This window comes from Notolepis coatsorum, assembly GCF_963971535.1.
Source record: "Notolepis coatsorum genome assembly, chromosome: 14".
NCBI lineage: Eukaryota > Metazoa > Chordata > Actinopteri > Aulopiformes > Paralepididae > Notolepis > Notolepis coatsorum.
Window position 1 is genome coordinate 23,426,304 of NC_140178.1, and position 20,749 is coordinate 23,447,052.

The 20,749-nt window shown below is 46.6% G+C and overlaps 1 protein-coding gene across 2 annotated transcripts in view; it reads left to right on the forward strand.

Annotated features, from left to right (window-relative positions):
- Positions 1-20,749, forward strand: part of LOC311240062 (junction plakoglobin-like) — a 397,693-nt gene that overhangs the window by 336,721 nt on the left and 40,223 nt on the right. For both annotated transcript variants that reach the window (XM_084328573.1, XM_084328574.1), the window contains exons 11-12: positions 18,733-18,885; positions 20,160-20,279. In XM_084328573.1, the coding sequence (XP_084184699.1) occupies positions 18,733-18,885; positions 20,160-20,279 (273 nt within the window). The remainder of the gene's footprint in view (positions 1-18,732; positions 18,886-20,159; positions 20,280-20,749) is intronic.

Below are 20,749 nucleotides of genomic sequence, written 5' to 3' on the forward strand. Positions count from 1 at the left end.
TCATTAATATGAGCTGCCTGGATTCGCTTTGTAGGAGAGAGGGTATGTGTGTGTGTGAGTGTGCGAGGGAGGGAGGGAGGAGGGAGAGAAAGAGAGAGCATTAGAAAGAGAGAGAGAGAATAAACAACCGCCATGTGCAGTGTACCGATAGAAAATATTGTTGCATCCTCTGACACGACAATGGAGCCAAGTAAACACTATATGCCCACAATGGGACTTATAATTGACCATGCTCATTTCACCAAACAGCACAAACACCCACTAGCTGTGGGGCTTACAGTAATAGGGGGGGCAGCAGGTTGGCACCTTGCATGGTTGCCTCCGCTGTATTTTTACTTATAATTGCACTATCTATTGTGCTATAATTAATTTAGTTTATATCCCATATAATTTTATTCAACCTCTTATATACAGTTGTACAGCCCTGGCTACTTTATTGTATTATCTGTCTGTTAATGTCTGTCCGCTAATGTCGCACCAATAACGTCCAAAGCAAATTCCTTGTATGTGAAAAGTATACTTGGCAATAAAGACCTTTCTGATTCTGATTCTGATGGGTAAACGAGAGGCAAAAGTTGTAAATCGCTTTGGATAAAAAAGTTGTATATAAATGCAGTCCATTTACCATTATGCTCTTTATCAGTTATCCTTCTTATCGATCATCAACACTACTCAGAGAATGTTAATGAAAGTGTTTGCAGGCCTTTCTGTTCACTTGTCTGAAACAGCCCACAAAACAGCCATGGAGCTACCTGCCTCCTTCTGCTTCATAACGTTATTCCCAGGGTCTTTCTTAATAATAATAATAATAATAATAATAATAATAATAATAATAATAATAATAATAATAATAATAATAATAATAATAATAATAATAATAATAATAATAATAATAATAATAATAATAATAATAATAATAATAATAATAATAATAATAATAATAATAATAATAATAATAATAATAATAATAATAATAATAATAATAATAATAATAATAATAATAATAATAATAATAATTCATTACATTTATATAGCGCTTTTCTAGACACTCAATGATTCAAAGCACTCCCCACAATGTGGGGTGGAAATTGCCTCCTTCACCACCACTGTGTAGCACCCAACCTTGGGCTACGCAGGCTCAATGGCTGCCATACACTGGCACCAGGCACACATCACACCACACAATGGCTGAACGGCTCAAGAGACAGGGATCGATATCAGCCAATTAAGGGGAAGGGATGATTAGGTGGCCTTGATGTCAGAGACCTGCTTGGGAATTTGGCCAGGAACGTCGGGGAACCCCCTACTCTTTACGATAGGCGTCCTGGGTTCTTTAACGACGAGATTCAGTCAGGACCTCGGTTTAGCGTCTCATCCGAAGGACGGCACTCGCAGCTATACGGTGTCCCTATCACCGTAACAGGGGCATTGTTACTGACTAGTCGAGAGGACAGAGTGCCCCCTGCTGGACAACAACACCACTTTCCGAGAGCGGCCTTGACCGGGGCTCGAACCGGTGATCTTCCGATCACGAGTCCGGAGCTCTACTCATGTAGCCACGCTTGGGCAGTATTGTATGTATTGTATGTCCTGTATAAGCCATGACTAGCCAGCCTGTTGATTCCTACTGACTTGCAAAGGGCCAACTTGCTTGAAAAGCTCAACACATGTTTTATTTACCGGGTCACCAGTTGCCTACCGCGTTGCCTACTTCACGCAGTTTGCCGTAGGCTAGTTCATGTGCACTAAACTCAAACAGACTGCGTTCAGGACAGGCGATTGATGTCTCTCAAGAACTACAGAGTCTGCTTCCTGTTTACAACAGTGGCTTGGGAGGTAGAGCAGTCGTCTGGCAATCCGGAGGTTCCCGGTTCGATTCCCGCTCCTCCCAGGGAGAGTGTCGATGTGTCCTTGATCAAGACACTTAACCCCTAATTGCTCCCGATGAGCAGGTTGGCACCTTGCATGGTTGCCTCCGCCGTCGGTGTGTGAAATGTGAACGTGTGAGTGAATGGGTAAAATGTGAGTAACAAATTGTAAAGCGCTTTGGATAAAAGCGCTATATAAAAAAGCAGCCATTTACCATTTACAAAGGCAGGGCTCATGTCCAGTGTCCCTGACTGGTCATGTGATGTGCGTTTTCATGCACGCTACTAGTATGGATGGAGATCTTTTCTGCAATGGTGCTGAAACGCTTGTGTGGACAGAGATCATTTTAGTTTTAAAAAAGATGTCCAAAAAGGAAATATATTCATGTGGACAAGGTCTTAGAGAGAGAGAGAGAGATAGCGGAGGAGAGAAAGATACAGAGAGGCCATTGGAGAGAGAGAGAGACCATTAGAGAGACAGAGAAAAAGGGAGAGAGAGATAGAGAGAGAGCGAGAGAGATGCAGAAAAAGACTGTTAGAGAGAGATACAGATAGAGATCATTGGAGAGAGATAGTGACCATTAGAGAGAGAGAGATAATAATAACGAGCAACTTCGGGTAGAACAAATGATCAGTTTCCATCGCATTATTTGTGCTTTCTCTAATAAAGTATTGGGATTGGGATATGACCCTAACAACCACCCTAACAACCCACACAGTACAGTCAGTGTTTATAGAGGTTCCACATTTACATTTACATTTTGTCCTTTAACGGAACGTAGACCAAATGCGTCCACGTTTTTATAGGATTCTAGCACATTTTCATAACAATAGCAAATATTACCGTTTTCATTGAGGTTTCTTACAAATTAACGATGCTTTATGTTGTCCTTTATATGCCGATTATCATTAAAATCTTAAATTGTACCATATGTCCCCCTTTAGACAACATATGTAACGCTACCAGCGCACTTTTGTTAAGATAATTAGTTTACCATTCGCGGTCGCTATACCGAGGTTGCAGTATTAGTTTACCGCTGTTCAGATCACGTCGAAGAATATAGACACATCCCAGTGACCTGCGACCTGTGCTAACGCTCTTGGGAAATGCATTATTGTAGTTTTCAACATTTTCACCTTTTAATTTTAAACCAATGCTGCCATCTACTGACAACAGAAAGTGTTGTCTATCGTCACTTCCGTATACAGCGTCGCCCGAAACCCATTCTAGAGATTCCCACTTTTTACTGGGAATGGGGCGTGGCCGTATTTGGTCCCAGACAATAAGAGTGGCTGCGATTGGTCACTGTGACGTTAGCTGACGCTTTTATCCAAAGCGATCCAAAGTTCTGTACGACAAGTCATCAAACAGTGCTGAAACTTGGGTGCTGCAGTATTGAGTGCATAGACATAAGACATATTAGTATAGTAGGAGGAGGGACAAAAAACACTAACCTTCTTACTGTGCTATACTACCATGCGCTCCATGGTAGTATAGGACAGTAAGAAGGTTAGTGGTTTTTTTTTCAGTCCCTCTCCAGATTACATTAGTATCATAGCAGGAAATCTGATGAGTATAATTACTACCTGAGCGGCTCCAAACTATGTCCCCGTCCTGAATGACAATGGCAGTTATTTCCTCCGGCTATCCTGCTACAGATTCCGAGACGTAATTACTGACACAGTGTTCAGTCGACTCCCAGGTCCTCTGGGTCATTAAAATTCTGTCTGTGGTGCCATCGCGGTAATCCGAGATGGGTCGCGCAGTGATTGCCGACAGTAATGCGGTATAATCAAAAGAGATTAATATTAAAAACGTGCACGCGTTCAAATCAGTTTCGCGGACGGACGGACGGACGGCGCGAGAGGTACGATGCGTTCGCCGAGATTTAAGTCCACTCAGATGGTGCCACGACAATTTCATTTGACCTTTGATATTCAATAACCTTTGAGAAGGCAGAGGTGCGAGTGTGAGTGGTGTCAGAGCGAGCTGGTAAATGTTGCATGACGGGTCCAATCCCACCGCTCCTCTGGCCTTATTAGAACAGGTGAAAAGTAGCAGATGGCCTGAGATTATGATCACGTTCCTGGTAGCCATAGGTCATCTGCATGGCGTCCAGAGAGGGCTTTGAGCGAAGGGAAGAAGAGTGGACAGCCCATTTTGATTCCTTCTAACCTCTGTTACCCTGCTCTTAACTACCGTCTAAACTCTGTTACCCTGCTCTTAACTACCTTCTAAACTCTATTACACTGCTCTTAAAACCTCTTAACCTGCGCCCCCAAAAGTGGCCATTTTAGTTTTCTTTTGAGGACTGCATACTTTTGTTGCAAACCAAAATACTATACTTTATACTTATAGCACATGCATGAGCCTGGTCTCTTTTGAAAGATAACATCCTGAAGTTTATGATACAATAAAGAGAGATCACTTGTAATGCTAATGAAATAGACTAACACAGGTCTGAACTTGAGTTGTAGAACAACTTGTTACTCAAGTTTTTCTGTAGTAGTTAGTAGTCCAGAGGTAGTATTTCCCCAGAAGGTGGTATGGCATGAAAAAGCCATATGTAGTACATGTCCAAATTTCATAAAGATCCATTCAGAAATGAGTGATTAGGAGGGATTTTGGTAAACTGTACAAAAGAAAAACTCAGTTTTCTCATAGACTTCAATTCATTCGGCTGTTTTTCTCTTCCTGTTTTCGCTCGTTGGTTTTTCACCTAGATCCCTGATTCATACATCCCCAGGTGGGGTATCATTGGAAAGCCACACTCATTGGCTACAACTCTCCACAATCATTTTCGAGATCGCCAAATGATTGACGGAACTAGAGCCCCAAGAGTCAGAGTGATATTTTGCGCAATACCGTGTACTTTGCACAAGCCTTACAATATATGCACACCCGAGCCACTAGTGGTCGCCAAAGTGCCGGTGGGGAAATCGTCCTAAAAAGGGCCCACATGTGGGCCCTTGCATGTTAAGAGGGTTTACCTTCTAACCTCTGTTACCCTGCTCTTAACTACCTTCTAACCTCTGTTACCCTGCTCTTAACTACCTTCTAAACTCTGTTACCCTGCTCTTAACTACCTTCTAACCTCTGTTACCCTGCTCTTAACTACCTTCTAACCTCTGTTACCCTGCTCTTAACTATCTTCTAACCTCTGTTACCCTGCTCTTAACTACCTTCTAAACTCTGTTACCCTGCTGCTCCTAAACTCTGTTACCCTGCTCGTAACTACCTTCTAACCTCTGTTACCCTGCTCTTAACTACCTTCTAACCTCTGTTACCCTGCTCTTAACTACCTTCTAACCTCTGTTACCCTGCTCTTAACTACCTTCTAACCTCTGTTATCCTGCTCTTAACTACCTTCTAACCTCTGTTACCCTGCTGTTCCTAAACTCTGTTACCCTGCTCCTAAACTCTGTTACCCTGCTGCTCCTAAACTCTGTTACCCTGCTCCTAAACTCTGTTACCCTGCTGCTCCTAAACTCTGTTACCCTGCTGCTCCTAAACTCTGTTACCCTGCTGCTCCTAAACTCTGTTACCCTGCTGCTGCTAAACTCTGTTACCCTGCTGCTGCTAAACTCTGTTACCCTGCTGCTCCTAAACTCTGTTACCCTGCTGCTGCTAAACTCTGTTACCCTGCTGCTCCTAAACTCTGTTACCCTGCTGCTGCTAAACTCTGTTACCCTGCTGCTGCTAAACTCTGTTACCCTGCTGCTAAACTCTGTTACCCTGCTGCTAAACTCTGTTACCCTGCTGCTAAACTCTGTTACCCTGCTGCTCCTAAACTCTGTTACCCTGCTGCTAAACTCTGTTACCCTGCTGCTAAACTCTGTTACCCTGCTGCTAAACTCTGTTACCCTGCTGCTCCTAAACTCTGTTACCCTGCTGCTCCTAAACTCTGTTACCCTGCTGCTCCTAAACTCTGTTACCCTGCTGCTCCTAAACTCTGTTACCCTGCTGCTCTTAAACTCTGTTACCCTGCTGCTCCTAAACTCTGTTACCCTGCTGCTGCTAAACTCTGTTACCCTGCTGCTGCTAAACTCTGTTACCCTGCTGCTCCTAAACTCTGTTACCCTGCTGCTCTTAAACTCTGTTACCCTGCTGCTCCTAAACTCTGTTAACCTGCTGCTCCTAAACTCTGTTACCCTGCTGCTGCTAAACTCTGTTACCCTGCTGCTCCTAAACTCTGTTACCCTGCTGCTCCTAAACTCTGTTACCTGCTGCTCCTAAACTCTGTTACCCTGCTCCTAAACTCTGTTACCCTGCTGCTCCTAAACTCTGTTACCCTGCTGCTGCTAAACTCTGTTACCCTGCTGCTGCTAAACTCTGTTACCCTGCTGCTCCTAAACTCTGTTACCCTGCTGCTGCTAAACTCTGTTACCCTGCTGCTCCTAAACTCTGTTACCCTGCTGCTAAACTCTGTTACCCTGCTGCTCCTAAACTCTGTTACCCTGCTGCTAAACTCTGTTACCCTGCTGCTGCTAAACTCTGTTACCCTGCTGCTGCTAAACTCTGTTACCCTGCTCCTAAACTCTGTTACCCTGCTCCTAAACTCTGTTACCCTGCTGCTCCTAAACTCTGTTACCCTGCTGCTCCTAAACTCTGTTACCCTGCTGCTCCTAAACTCTGTTACCCTGCTGCTAAACTCTGTTACCCTGCTGCTGCTAAACTCTGTTACCCTGCTGCTGCTAAACTCTGTTACCCTGCTGCTCCTAAACTCTGTTACCCTGCTGCTCTTAAACTCTGTTACCCTGCTGCTAAACTATGTTACCCTGCTGCTCCTAAACTCTGTTACCCTGCTGCTGCTAAACTCTGTTACCCTGCTCCTAAACTCTGTTACCCTGCTGCTCTTAAACTCTGTTACCCTGCTGCTGCTAAACTCTGTTACCCTGCTCCTAAACTCTGTTACCCTGCTGCTAAACTCTGTTACCCTGCTGCTAAACTATGTTACCCTGCTGCTAAACTCTGTTACCCTGCTGCTCCTAAACTCTGTTACCCTGCTGCTAAACTATGTTACCCTGCTGCTCCTAAACTCTGTTACCCTGCTCCTAAACTCTGTTACCCTGCTGCTCCTAAACTCTGTTACCCTGCTGCTCCTAAACTCTGTTACCCTGCTGCTGCTAAACTCTGTTACCCTGCTGCTAAACTCTGTTACCCTGCTGCTCCTAAACTCTGTTACCCTGCTGCTCCTAAACTCTGTTACCCTGCTGCTCTTAAACTCTGTTACCCTGCTCCTAAACTCTGTTACCCTGCTGCTCCTAAACTCTGTTACCCTGCTGCTCCTAAACTCTGTTACCCTGCTGCTCCTAAACTCTGTTACCCTGCTGCTCCTAAACTCTGTTACCCTGCTGCTCCTAAACTCTGTTACCCTGCTGCTGCTACACTCTGTTACCCTGCTGCTGCTAAACTCTGTTACCCTGCTACTGCTAAACTCTGTTACCCTGCTGCTAAACTCTGTTACCCTGCTGCTCTTAAACTCTGTTACCCTGCTGCTAAACTCTGTTACCCTGCTCCTAAACTCTGTTACCCTGCTGCTCCTAAACTCTGTTACCCTGCTGCTAAACTCTGTTACCCTGCTGCTCCTAAACTCTGTTACCCTGCTCCTAAACGCTGTTACCCTGCTGCTCCTAAACTCTGTTACCCTGCTGCTAAACTCTGTTACCCTGCTGCTCCTAAACTCTGTTACCCTGCTCCTAAACTCTGTTACCCTGCTGCTCTTAAACTCTGTTACCCTGCTCCTAAACTCTGTTACCCTGCTGCTCTTAAACTCTGTTACCCTGCTCCTAAACTCTGTTACCCTGCTGCTCCTAAACTCTGTTACCCTGCTGCTCCTAAACTCTGTTACCCTGCTGCTCCTAAACTCTGTTACCCTGCTCCTAAACTCTGTTACCCTGCTGCTCCTAAACTCTGTTACCCTGCTCCTAAACTCTGTTACCCTGCTGCTCCTAAACTCTGTTACCCTGCTGCTCTTAAACTCTGTTACCCTGCTCCTAAACTCTGTTACCCTGCTGCTCCTAAACTCTGTTACCCTGCTGCTGCTAAACTCTGTTACCCTGCTGCTCCTAAACTCTGTTACCCTGCTGCTGCTAAACTCTGTTACCCTGCTGCTCCTAAACTCTGTTACCCTGCTGCTGCTAAACTCTGTTACCCTGCTGCTGCTAAACTCTGTTACCCTGCTGCTAAACTCTGTTACCCTGCTGCTCTTAAACTCTGTTACCCTGCTGCTGCTAAACTCTGTTACCCTGCTGCTGCTAAACTCTGTTACCCTGCTGCTCTTAAACTCTGTTACCCTGCTGCTCCTAAACTCTGTTACCCTGCTGCTCCTAAACTCTGTTACCCTGCTCCTAAACTCTGTTACCCTGCTGCTAAACTCTGTTACCCTGCTCCTAAACTCTGTTACCCTGCTGCTAAACTCTGTTACCCTGCTGCTCCTAAACTCTGTTACCCTGCTGCTGCTAAACTCTGTTACCCTGCTCCTAAACTCTGTTACCCTGCTGCTCCTAAACTCTGTTACCCTGCTGCTAAACTCTGTTACCCTGCTGCTAAACTCTGTTACCCTGCTCCTAAACTCTGTTACCCTGCTGCTAAACTCTGTTACCCTGCTGCTCCTAAACTCTGTTACCCTGCTGCTGCTAAACTCTGTTACCCTGCTGCTCCTAAACTCTGTTACCCTGCTGCTCCTAAACTCTGTTACCCTGCTGCTGCTAAACTCTGTTACCCTGCTGCTGCTAAACTCTGTTACCCTGCTGCTGCTAAACTCTGTTACCCTGCTGCTGCTAAACTCTGTTACCCTGCTGCTGCTAAACTCTGTTACCCTGCTGCTAAACTCTGTTACCCTGCTGCTCCTAAACTCTGTTACCCTGCTGCTGCTAAACTCTGTTACCCTGCTGCTCCTAAACTCTGTTACCCTGCTGCTAAACTCTGTTACCCTGCTGCTCCTAAACTCTGTTACCCTGCTCCTAAACTCTGTTACCCTGCTGCTCCTAAACTCTGTTACCCTGCTGCTCCTAAACTCTGTTACCCTGCTGCTGCTAAACTCTGTTACCCTGCTGCTCCTAAACTCTGTTACCCTGCTGCTGCTAAACTCTGTTACCCTGCTGCTCCTAAACTCTGTTACCCTGCTGCTCCTAAACTCTGTTACCCTGCTGCTAAACTCTGTTACCCTGCTCCTAAACTCTGTTACCCTGCTCCTAAACTCTGTTACCCTGCTGCTCCTAAACTCTGTTACCCTGCTCCTAAACTCTGTTACCCTGCTGCTAAACTCTGTTACCCTGCTGCTCCTAAACTCTGTTACCCTGCTGCTCCTAAACTCTGTTACCCTGCTGCTGCTAAACTCTGTTACCCTGCTGCTCCTAAACTCTGTTACCCTGCTGCTCCTAAACTCTGTTACCTGCTGCTCCTAAACTCTGTTACCCTGCTCCTAAACTCTGTTACCCTGCTGCTCCTAAACTCTGTTACCCTGCTGCTGCTAAACTCTGTTACCCTGCTGCTGCTAAACTCTGTTACCCTGCTGCTCCTAAACTCTGTTACCCTGCTGCTGCTAAACTCTGTTACCCTGCTGCTCCTAAACTCTGTTACCCTGCTGCTAAACTCTGTTACCCTGCTGCTCCTAAACTCTGTTACCCTGCTGCTAAACTCTGTTACCCTGCTGCTGCTAAACTCTGTTACCCTGCTGCTGCTAAACTCTGTTACCCTGCTCCTAAACTCTGTTACCCTGCTCCTAAACTCTGTTACCCTGCTGCTCCTAAACTCTGTTACCCTGCTGCTCCTAAACTCTGTTACCCTGCTGCTCCTAAACTCTGTTACCCTGCTGCTAAACTCTGTTACCCTGCTGCTGCTAAACTCTGTTACCCTGCTGCTGCTAAACTCTGTTACCCTGCTGCTCCTAAACTCTGTTACCCTGCTGCTCTTAAACTCTGTTACCCTGCTGCTAAACTATGTTACCCTGCTGCTCCTAAACTCTGTTACCCTGCTGCTGCTAAACTCTGTTACCCTGCTCCTAAACTCTGTTACCCTGCTGCTCTTAAACTCTGTTACCCTGCTGCTGCTAAACTCTGTTACCCTGCTCCTAAACTCTGTTACCCTGCTGCTAAACTCTGTTACCCTGCTGCTAAACTATGTTACCCTGCTGCTAAACTCTGTTACCCTGCTGCTCCTAAACTCTGTTACCCTGCTGCTAAACTATGTTACCCTGCTGCTCCTAAACTCTGTTACCCTGCTCCTAAACTCTGTTACCCTGCTGCTCCTAAACTCTGTTACCCTGCTGCTCCTAAACTCTGTTACCCTGCTGCTGCTAAACTCTGTTACCCTGCTGCTAAACTCTGTTACCCTGCTGCTCCTAAACTCTGTTACCCTGCTGCTCCTAAACTCTGTTACCCTGCTGCTCTTAAACTCTGTTACCCTGCTCCTAAACTCTGTTACCCTGCTGCTCCTAAACTCTGTTACCCTGCTGCTCCTAAACTCTGTTACCCTGCTGCTCCTAAACTCTGTTACCCTGCTGCTCCTAAACTCTGTTACCCTGCTGCTCCTAAACTCTGTTACCCTGCTGCTGCTACACTCTGTTACCCTGCTGCTGCTAAACTCTGTTACCCTGCTGCTAAACTCTGTTACCCTGCTGCTCCTAAACTCTGTTACCCTGCTGCTGCTAAACTCTGTTACCCTGCTGCTCCTAAACTCTGTTACCCTGCTGCTGCTAAACTCTGTTACCCTGCTGCTCCTAAACTCTGTTACCCTGCTGCTCCTAAACTCTGTTACCCTGCTGCTAAACTCTGTTACCCTGCTCCTAAACTCTGTTACCCTGCTCCTAAACTCTGTTACCCTGCTGCTCCTAAACTCTGTTACCCTGCTCCTAAACTCTGTTACCCTGCTGCTAAACTCTGTTACCCTGCTGCTCCTAAACTCTGTTACCCTGCTGCTCCTAAACTCTGTTACCCTGCTGCTGCTAAACTCTGTTACCCTGCTGCTCCTAAACTCTGTTACCCTGCTGCTCCTAAACTCTGTTACCTGCTGCTCCTAAACTCTGTTACCCTGCTCCTAAACTCTGTTACCCTGCTGCTCCTAAACTCTGTTACCCTGCTGCTGCTAAACTCTGTTACCCTGCTGCTGCTAAACTCTGTTACCCTGCTGCTCCTAAACTCTGTTACCCTGCTGCTGCTAAACTCTGTTACCCTGCTGCTCCTAAACTCTGTTACCCTGCTGCTAAACTCTGTTACCCTGCTGCTCCTAAACTCTGTTACCCTGCTGCTAAACTCTGTTACCCTGCTGCTGCTAAACTCTGTTACCCTGCTGCTGCTAAACTCTGTTACCCTGCTCCTAAACTCTGTTACCCTGCTCCTAAACTCTGTTACCCTGCTGCTCCTAAACTCTGTTACCCTGCTGCTCCTAAACTCTGTTACCCTGCTGCTCCTAAACTCTGTTACCCTGCTGCTAAACTCTGTTACCCTGCTGCTGCTAAACTCTGTTACCCTGCTGCTGCTAAACTCTGTTACCCTGCTGCTCCTAAACTCTGTTACCCTGCTGCTCTTAAACTCTGTTACCCTGCTGCTAAACTATGTTACCCTGCTGCTCCTAAACTCTGTTACCCTGCTGCTGCTAAACTCTGTTACCCTGCTCCTAAACTCTGTTACCCTGCTGCTCTTAAACTCTGTTACCCTGCTGCTGCTAAACTCTGTTACCCTGCTCCTAAACTCTGTTACCCTGCTGCTAAACTCTGTTACCCTGCTGCTAAACTATGTTACCCTGCTGCTAAACTCTGTTACCCTGCTGCTCCTAAACTCTGTTACCCTGCTGCTAAACTATGTTACCCTGCTGCTCCTAAACTCTGTTACCCTGCTCCTAAACTCTGTTACCCTGCTGCTCCTAAACTCTGTTACCCTGCTGCTCCTAAACTCTGTTACCCTGCTGCTGCTAAACTCTGTTACCCTGCTGCTAAACTCTGTTACCCTGCTGCTCCTAAACTCTGTTACCCTGCTGCTCCTAAACTCTGTTACCCTGCTGCTCTTAAACTCTGTTACCCTGCTCCTAAACTCTGTTACCCTGCTGCTCCTAAACTCTGTTACCCTGCTGCTCCTAAACTCTGTTACCCTGCTGCTCCTAAACTCTGTTACCCTGCTGCTCCTAAACTCTGTTACCCTGCTGCTCCTAAACTCTGTTACCCTGCTGCTGCTACACTCTGTTACCCTGCTGCTGCTAAACTCTGTTACCCTGCTGCTAAACTCTGTTACCCTGCTGCTAAACTCTGTTACCCTGCTGCTCCTAAACTCTGTTACCCTGCTGCTCTTAAACTCTGTTACCCTGCTGCTAAACTCTGTTACCCTGCTCCTAAACTCTGTTACCCTGCTGCTCCTAAACTCTGTTACCCTGCTGCTAAACTCTGTTACCCTGCTGCTCCTAAACTCTGTTACCCTGCTCCTAAACGCTGTTACCCTGCTGCTCCTAAACTCTGTTACCCTGCTGCTAAACTCTGTTACCCTGCTGCTCCTAAACTCTGTTACCCTGCTCCTAAACTCTGTTACCCTGCTGCTCTTAAACTCTGTTACCCTGCTCCTAAACTCTGTTACCCTGCTGCTCTTAAACTCTGTTACCCTGCTCCTAAACTCTGTTACCCTGCTGCTCCTAAACTCTGTTACCCTGCTGCTCCTAAACTCTGTTACCCTGCTGCTCCTAAACTCTGTTACCCTGCTCCTAAACTCTGTTACCCTGCTGCTCCTAAACTCTGTTACCCTGCTCCTAAACTCTGTTACCCTGCTGCTCCTAAACTCTGTTACCCTGCTGCTCTTAAACTCTGTTACCCTGCTCCTAAACTCTGTTACCCTGCTGCTCCTAAACTCTGTTACCCTGCTGCTGCTAAACTCTGTTACCCTGCTGCTCCTAAACTCTGTTACCCTGCTGCTGCTAAACTCTGTTACCCTGCTGCTCCTAAACTCTGTTACCCTGCTGCTGCTAAACTCTGTTACCCTGCTGCTGCTAAACTCTGTTACCCTGCTGCTAAACTCTGTTACCCTGCTGCTCTTAAACTCTGTTACCCTGCTGCTGCTAAACTCTGTTACCCTGCTGCTGCTAAACTCTGTTACCCTGCTGCTCTTAAACTCTGTTACCCTGCTGCTCCTAAACTCTGTTACCCTGCTGCTCCTAAACTCTGTTACCCTGCTCCTAAACTCTGTTACCCTGCTGCTAAACTCTGTTACCCTGCTCCTAAACTCTGTTACCCTGCTGCTAAACTCTGTTACCCTGCTGCTCCTAAACTCTGTTACCCTGCTGCTGCTAAACTCTGTTACCCTGCTCCTAAACTCTGTTACCCTGCTGCTCCTAAACTCTGTTACCCTGCTGCTAAACTCTGTTACCCTGCTGCTAAACTCTGTTACCCTGCTCCTAAACTCTGTTACCCTGCTGCTAAACTCTGTTACCCTGCTGCTCCTAAACTCTGTTACCCTGCTGCTGCTAAACTCTGTTACCCTGCTGCTCCTAAACTCTGTTACCCTGCTGCTCCTAAACTCTGTTACCCTGCTGCTGCTAAACTCTGTTACCCTGCTGCTGCTAAACTCTGTTACCCTGCTGCTCCTAAACTCTGTTACCCTGCTGCTGCTAAACTCTGTTACCCTGCTGCTCCTAAACTCTGTTACCCTGCTGCTAAACTCTGTTACCCTGCTGCTCCTAAACTCTGTTACCCTGCTCCTAAACTCTGTTACCCTGCTGCTCCTAAACTCTGTTACCCTGCTGCTCCTAAACTCTGTTACCCTGCTGCTGCTAAACTCTGTTACCCTGCTGCTCCTAAACTCTGTTACCCTGCTGCTGCTAAACTCTGTTACCCTGCTGCTCCTAAACTCTGTTACCCTGCTGCTCCTAAACTCTGTTACCCTGCTGCTAAACTCTGTTACCCTGCTCCTAAACTCTGTTACCCTGCTCCTAAACTCTGTTACCCTGCTGCTCCTAAACTCTGTTACCCTGCTCCTAAACTCTGTTACCCTGCTGCTAAACTCTGTTACCCTGCTCCTAAACTCTGTTACCCTGCTGCTGCTAAACTCTGTTACCCTGCTGCTGCTAAACTCTGTTACCCTGCTGCTGCTAAACTCTGTTACCCTGCTGCTAAACTCTGTTACCCTGCTCCTAAACTCTGTTACCCTGCTGCTGCTAAACTCTGTTACCCTGCTGCTCCTAAACTCTGTTACCCTGCTGCTGCTAAACTCTGTTACCCTGCTGCTCCTAAACTCTGTTACCCTGCTGCTCCTAAACTCTGTTACCCTGCTGCTAAACTCTGTTACCCTGCTCCTAAACTCTGTTACCCTGCTCCTAAACTCTGTTACCCTGCTGCTCCTAAACTCTGTTACCCTGCTCCTAAACTCTGTTACCCTGCTGCTAAACTCTGTTACCCTGCTCCTAAACTCTGTTACCCTGCTGCTGCTAAACTCTGTTACCCTGCTGCTGCTAAACTCTGTTACCCTGCTGCTAAACTCTGTTACCCTGCTCCTAAACTCTGTTACCCTGCTGCTGCTAAACTCTGTTACCCTGCTGCTGCTAAACTCTGTTACCCTGCTGCTGCTAAACTCTGTTACCCTGCTGCTCCTAAACTCTGTTACCCTGCTCCTAAACTCTGTTACCCTGCTGCTCCTAAACTCTGTTACCCTGCTCCTAAACTCTGTTACCCTGCTGCTAAACTCTGTTACCCTGCTCCTAAACTCTGTTACCCTGCTCCTAAACTCTGTTACCCTGCTGCTGCTAAACTCTGTTACCCTGCTCCTAAACTCTGTTACCCTGCTCCTAAACTCTGTTACCCTGCTCCTAAACTCTGTTACCCTGCTCCTAAACTCTGTTACCCTGCTGCTAAACTCTGTTACCCTGCTCCTAAACTCTGTTACCCTGCTCCTAAACTCTGTTACCCTGCTGCTAAACTCTGTTACCCTGCTCCTAAACTCTGTTACCCTGCTGCTGCTAAACTCTGTTACCCTGCTGCTGCTAAACTCTGTTACCCTGCTGCTCCTAAACTCTGTTACCCTGCTGCTAAACTCTGTTACCCTGCTGCCCTAAACTCTGTTACCCTGCTGCTGCTAAACTCTGTTACCCTGCTGCTAAACTCTGTTACCCTGCTGCTCTTAAACTCTGTTACCCTGCTGCTGCTAAACTCTGTTACCCTGCTCCTAAACTCTGTTACCCTGCTGCTCCTAAACTCTGTTACCCTGCTGCTCCTAAACTCTGTTACCCTGCTGCTCCTAAACTCTGTTACCCTGCTGCTCCTAAACTCTGTTACCCTGCTGCTGCTAAACTCTGTTACCCTGCTGCTGCTAAACTCTGTTACCCTGCTGCTCCTAAACTCTGTTACCCTGCTGCTCCTAAACTCTGTTACCCTGCTGCTAAACTCTGTTACCCTGCTCCTAAACTCTGTTACCCTGCTGCTAAACTCTGTTACCCTGCTGCTCCTAAACTCTGTTACCCTGCTGCTGCTAAACTCTGTTACCCTGCTGCTGCTAAACTCTGTTACCCTGCTGCTCCTAAACTCTGTTACCCTGCTGCTGCTAAACTCTGTTACCCTGCTGCTCCTAAACTCTGTTACCCTGCTCCTAAACTCTGTTACCCTGCTGCTAAACTCTGTTACCCTGCTGCTGCTAAACTCTGTTACCCTGCTGCTGCTAAACTCTGTTACCCTGCTGCTCCTAAACTCTGTTACCCTGCTGCTGCTAAACTCTGTTACCCTGCTGCTCCTAAACTCTGTTATCCTGCTGCTAAACTCTGTTACCCTGCTGCTGCTAAACTCTGTTACCCTGCTGCTAAACTCTGTTACCCTGCTGCTCCTAAACTCTGTTACCCTGCTGCTCCTAAACTCTGTTACCCTGCTGCTAAACTCTGTTACCCTGCTGCTCTTAAACTCTGTTACCCTGCTGCTAAACTCTGTTACCCTGCTGCTGCTAAACTCTGTTACCCTGCTGCTCCTAAACTCTGTTACCCTGCTGCTCCTAAACTCTGTTACCCTGCTGCTCCTAAACTCTGTTACCCTGCTGCTCCTAAACTCTGTTACCCTGCTGCTCCTAAACTCTGTTACCCTGCTGCTGCTAAACTCTGTTACCCTGCTGCTGCTAAACTCTGTTACCCTGCTGCTAAACTCTGTTACCCTGCTGCTCCTAAACTCTGTTATCCTGCTGCTAAACTCTGTTACCCTGCTGCTAAACTCTGTTACCCTGCTGCTCCTAAACTCTGTTACCCTGCTGCTGCTAAACTCTGTTACCCTGCTGCTCCTAAACTCTGTTACCCTGCTGCTGCTAAACTCTGTTACCCTGCTGCTCCTAAACTCTGTTACCCTGCTGCTAAACTCTGTTACCCTGCTCCTAAACTCTGTTACCCTGCTCCTAAACTCTGTTACCCTGCTGCTAAACTCTGTTACCCTGCTGCTCCTAAACTCTGTTACCCTGCTGCTGCTAAACTCTGTTACCCTGCTGCTGCTAAACTCTGTTACCCTGCTGCTCCTAAACTCTGTTACCCTGCTGCTGCTAAACTCTGTTACCCTGCTGCTCCTAAACTCTGTTACCCTGCTCCTAAACTCTGTTACCCTGCTGCTAAACTCTGTTACCCTGCTGCTGCTAAACTCTGTTACCCTGCTGCTGCTAAACTCTGTTACCCTGCTGCTCCTAAACTCTGTTACCCTGCTGCTGCTAAACTCTGTTACCCTGCTGCTCCTAAACTCTGTTATCCTGCTGCTAAACTCTGTTACCCTGCTGCTGCTAAACTCTGTTACCCTGCTGCTAAACTCTGTTACCCTGCTGCTCCTAAACTCTGTTACCCTGCTGCTCCTAAACTCTGTTACCCTGCTGCTAAACTCTGTTACCCTGCTGCTCTTAAACTCTGTTACCCTGCTGCTAAACTCTGTTACCCTGCTGCTGCTAAACTCTGTTACCCTGCTGCTCCTAAACTCTGTTACCCTGCTGCTCCTAAACTCTGTTACCCTGCTGCTCCTAAACTCTGTTACCCTGCTGCTCCTAAACTCTGTTACCCTGCTGCTCCTAAACTCTGTTACCCTGCTGCTGCTAAACTCTGTTACCCTGCTGCTGCTAAACTCTGTTACCCTGCTGCTAAACTCTGTTACCCTGCTGCTCCTAAACTCTGTTATCCTGCTGCTAAACTCTGTTACCCTGCTGCTAAACTCTGTTACCCTGCTGCTCCTAAACTCTGTTACCCTGCTGCTGCTAAACTCTGTTACCCTGCTGCTCCTAAACTCTGTTACCCTGCTGCTGCTAAACTCTGTTACCCTGCTGCTCCTAAACTCTGTTACCCTGCTGCTAAACTCTGTTACCCTGCTCCTAAACTCTGTTACCCTGCTCCTAAACTCTGTTACCCTGCTGCTAAACTCTGTTACCCTGCTGCTCCTAAACTCTGTTACCCTGCTGCTCTTAAACTCTGTTACCCTGCTGCTGCTAAACTCTGTTACCCTGCTGCTAAACTCTGTTACCCTGCTGCTAAACTCTGTTACCCTGCTGCTCCTAAACTCTGTTATCCTGCTGCTAAACTCTGTTACCCTGCTCCTAAACTCTGTTACCCTGCTGCTCCTAAACTCTGTTACCCTGCTGCTCCTAAACTCTGTTACCCTGCTGCTGCTAAACTCTGTTACCCTGCTGCTAAACTCTGTTACCCTGCTGCTAAACTCTGTTACCCTGCTGCTAAACTCTGTTACCCTGCTGCTAAACTCTGTTACCCTGCTGCTAAACTCTGTTACCCTGCTGCTCCTAAACTCTGTTACCCTGCTGCTAAACTCTGTTACCCTGCTGCTCCTAAACTCTGTTACCCTGCTCCTAAACTCTGTTACCCTGCTGCTCCTAAACTCTGTTACCCTGCTGCTGCTAAACTCTGTTACCCTGCTGCTCCTAAACTCTGTTACCCTGCTGCTCCTAAACTCTGTTACCCTGCTGCTCCTAAACTCTGTTACCCTGCTGCTCCTAAACTCTGTTACCCTGCTGCTCCTAAACTCTGTTACCCTGCTGCTAAACTCTGTTACCCTGCTGCTCCTAAACTCTGTTACCCTGCTGCTCCTAAACTCTGTTACCCTGCTGCTCCTAAACTCTGTTACCCTGCTGCTCCTAAACTCTGTTACCCTGCTGCTGCTAAACTCTGTTACCCTGCTGCTCCTAAACTCTGTTACCCTGCTGCTAAACTCTGTTACCCTGCTGCTAAACTCTGTTACCCTGCTGCTCCTAAACTCTGTTACCCTGCTGCTGCTAAACTCTGTTACCCTGCTGCTCCTAAACTCTGTTACCCTGCTGCTCCTAAACTCTGTTACCCTGCTGCTCCTAAACTCTGTTACCCTGCTGCTGCTAAACTCTGTTACCCTGCTGCTAAACTCTGTTACCCTGCTGCTAAACTATGTTGCCCTGCTCTTAACTTCAGTTTTGAGTCTTGGACACAACTTGCTGACAACAATAATTAAGGATGGCCCCGGGCACGTCACCAAAAAACAATACAAATTTATTTAGCCCATAACATCACAGATTAACCCAAAACACTGTCCAAGAGTTAATGAGTTTGAATATGTCCTCCGGTGATGTCATCGGAGGACACAGAGTAACAATAGGGGTCGAACTAAAGGAATGTGTGCAAAACTGTTTGCGGTTTCGGGATATGTGTGAGGAATGTGCTTTGTAACACCCATTTATTGGCTTATAATGCACAAATGTTTCCAAAATCACAAAAAGGGACACGAACCAGTGATGCATTTTTATATATATATATATATATATATATATTCAGTTTGGTATTCAAATTATTATTATTATATATTATTATTTTTTATTTGAACGAAATTCTAACATTCTAACATCTGACTGCTTTGTTGATTGTCATTCTAACATTCTATGCCCCACCCTTCTGTCCTCTCTTCAGGCTACGGTTGGTCTGATCCGTAACCTGGCACTGTGCCCCACCAATCAGGCTCCACTGAGGGAGGCGGGAGCTATACCACGATTGGTCAACCTGTTACTGAAATCTCACCAGGACACACAGAGACACGCCTCCGCTTCCCAGCAAACATATCAGGTCTGATACACACACACACGCACACACGCACGCACACACACACACACGGATAGAGCATGGCACACTGCCAGGGTTAGGGGTTCCATTCCCTCTGGGGCCACCCATGCTAAAACATAAGGCACACTGGATAAGAGCTTCTACCTCATGGCATACTGTGCATTAAAGTGTGTGTCAACAGGTGTCCTGTGTTGAAGACATGGAGTGTAGAACACACAGGGTTTTACCTACTACCTACCTGCCTGTGTGTTCTTGAAGACATGGAGTGTAGAACACACAGGGTTTTACCTACTACCTACCTGCCTGTGTGTTCTTGAAGACATGGAGTGTAGAACACACAGGGTTTTACCTACTACCTACCTGCCTGTGTGTTCTTGAAGACATGGAGTGTAGAACACACAGGGTTTTACCTACTACCTACCTGCCTGTGTGTTCTTGAAGACATGGAGTGTAGAACACACAGGGTTTTACCTACTACCTACCTGCCTGTGTGTTCTTGAAGACATGGAGTGTAGAACACACAGGGTTTTACCTACTACCTACCTGCCTGTGTGTTCTTGAAGACATGGAGTGTAGAACACACAGGGTTTTACCTACTACCTACCTGCCTGTGTGTTCTTGAAGACATGGAGTGTAGAACACAGACAGGCATCTTGTAGGTAAAACCCCAAGATAGGGTGTGTTTATTTTAAAGCTGGCAGGGCGGGGAAAGGAGAGGGCAAGGCTGATAGGCTGGGGGCTGAGCAGGGGGAACACAGGGGAGAACACAAGAGACACCAGGGGATTTGCTGGAGGTATACATGATTAACAGCATACTTTGACTTTTGTGATAGAATATTCGACACTCTCTCTCTCCATCCCTGTCACACTCTCCCCTTCTCTCTCTTTCTCCCTTTATCTCTTTCTTTCTCTGTCCCTCTCTCTTTCTGTCTCCCTCTCTTTCTTTATTTCTTTCTACCTCCCCCAATCTCCCCCTCCTTCCTCCCCCTCTCTATCTCTCTCTCCATCTCTCTGTCATGCTCCCGCTTTCTATCTCTACTTTATTCCTCTCTCTTTTTCCCTCTCTCTCTGTCCCCCTCTCTCTTTCTTTCTTTCTTTCTACCTCCCCCAATCTCCCCCTCCTTCTCTCTATCTCTCTCTCTCCATCTCTGTCATGATCCCGCTTTCTATCTCTACTTTATTCCTCTCTTTTTCCCTTTCTCTCTGTCCCCATCTTTCTTTCTCTCTCTCTCCCCCCCTCTCTCTCTCTTTCTCCCCCCTCCTTCTCTCTCTCCCAGGATGGAGTACGTATGGAGGAGATTGTGGAAGGCTGTACTGGAGCTCTTCACATTCTGGCCAGAGATCCCATCAACAGGGGAGAGATATCCAGCATGCAGACTATACCTCTGTTTGTTCAGGTATATATATATAAAAGATATCCAGCATGCAGACTATACCTCTGTTTGTTCAGGTATATATATATAAAGATATCCAGCATGCAGACTATACCTCTGTTTGTTCAGGTATATATATATAAAGATATCCAGCATGCAGACTATACCTCTGTTTGTTCAGGTATATATATATAATATATATATAAAGATAGCCAGCGTGCAGACTATACACCTGTTTGTTTTGGACTTTTGCCGATATGAAGCGTAAATATATTAATTATGGCTACACAGTAAATTTCGCAGAGTACATTTTACTCAAACTGAGTCCATTTGAGCCCAAGTGAGTAAAATGTACTCAGTTTGAGTAAAATTTACTCTGCGAGATTTACTGTGTATAACAAAACATACACTTTAATTATGTTTTCTGATGAGATTGTGTTGCTCATAGCGTTAGTTGCATCAGGTGAATGGAGGGTTTCCTCTGAGCACTCTGA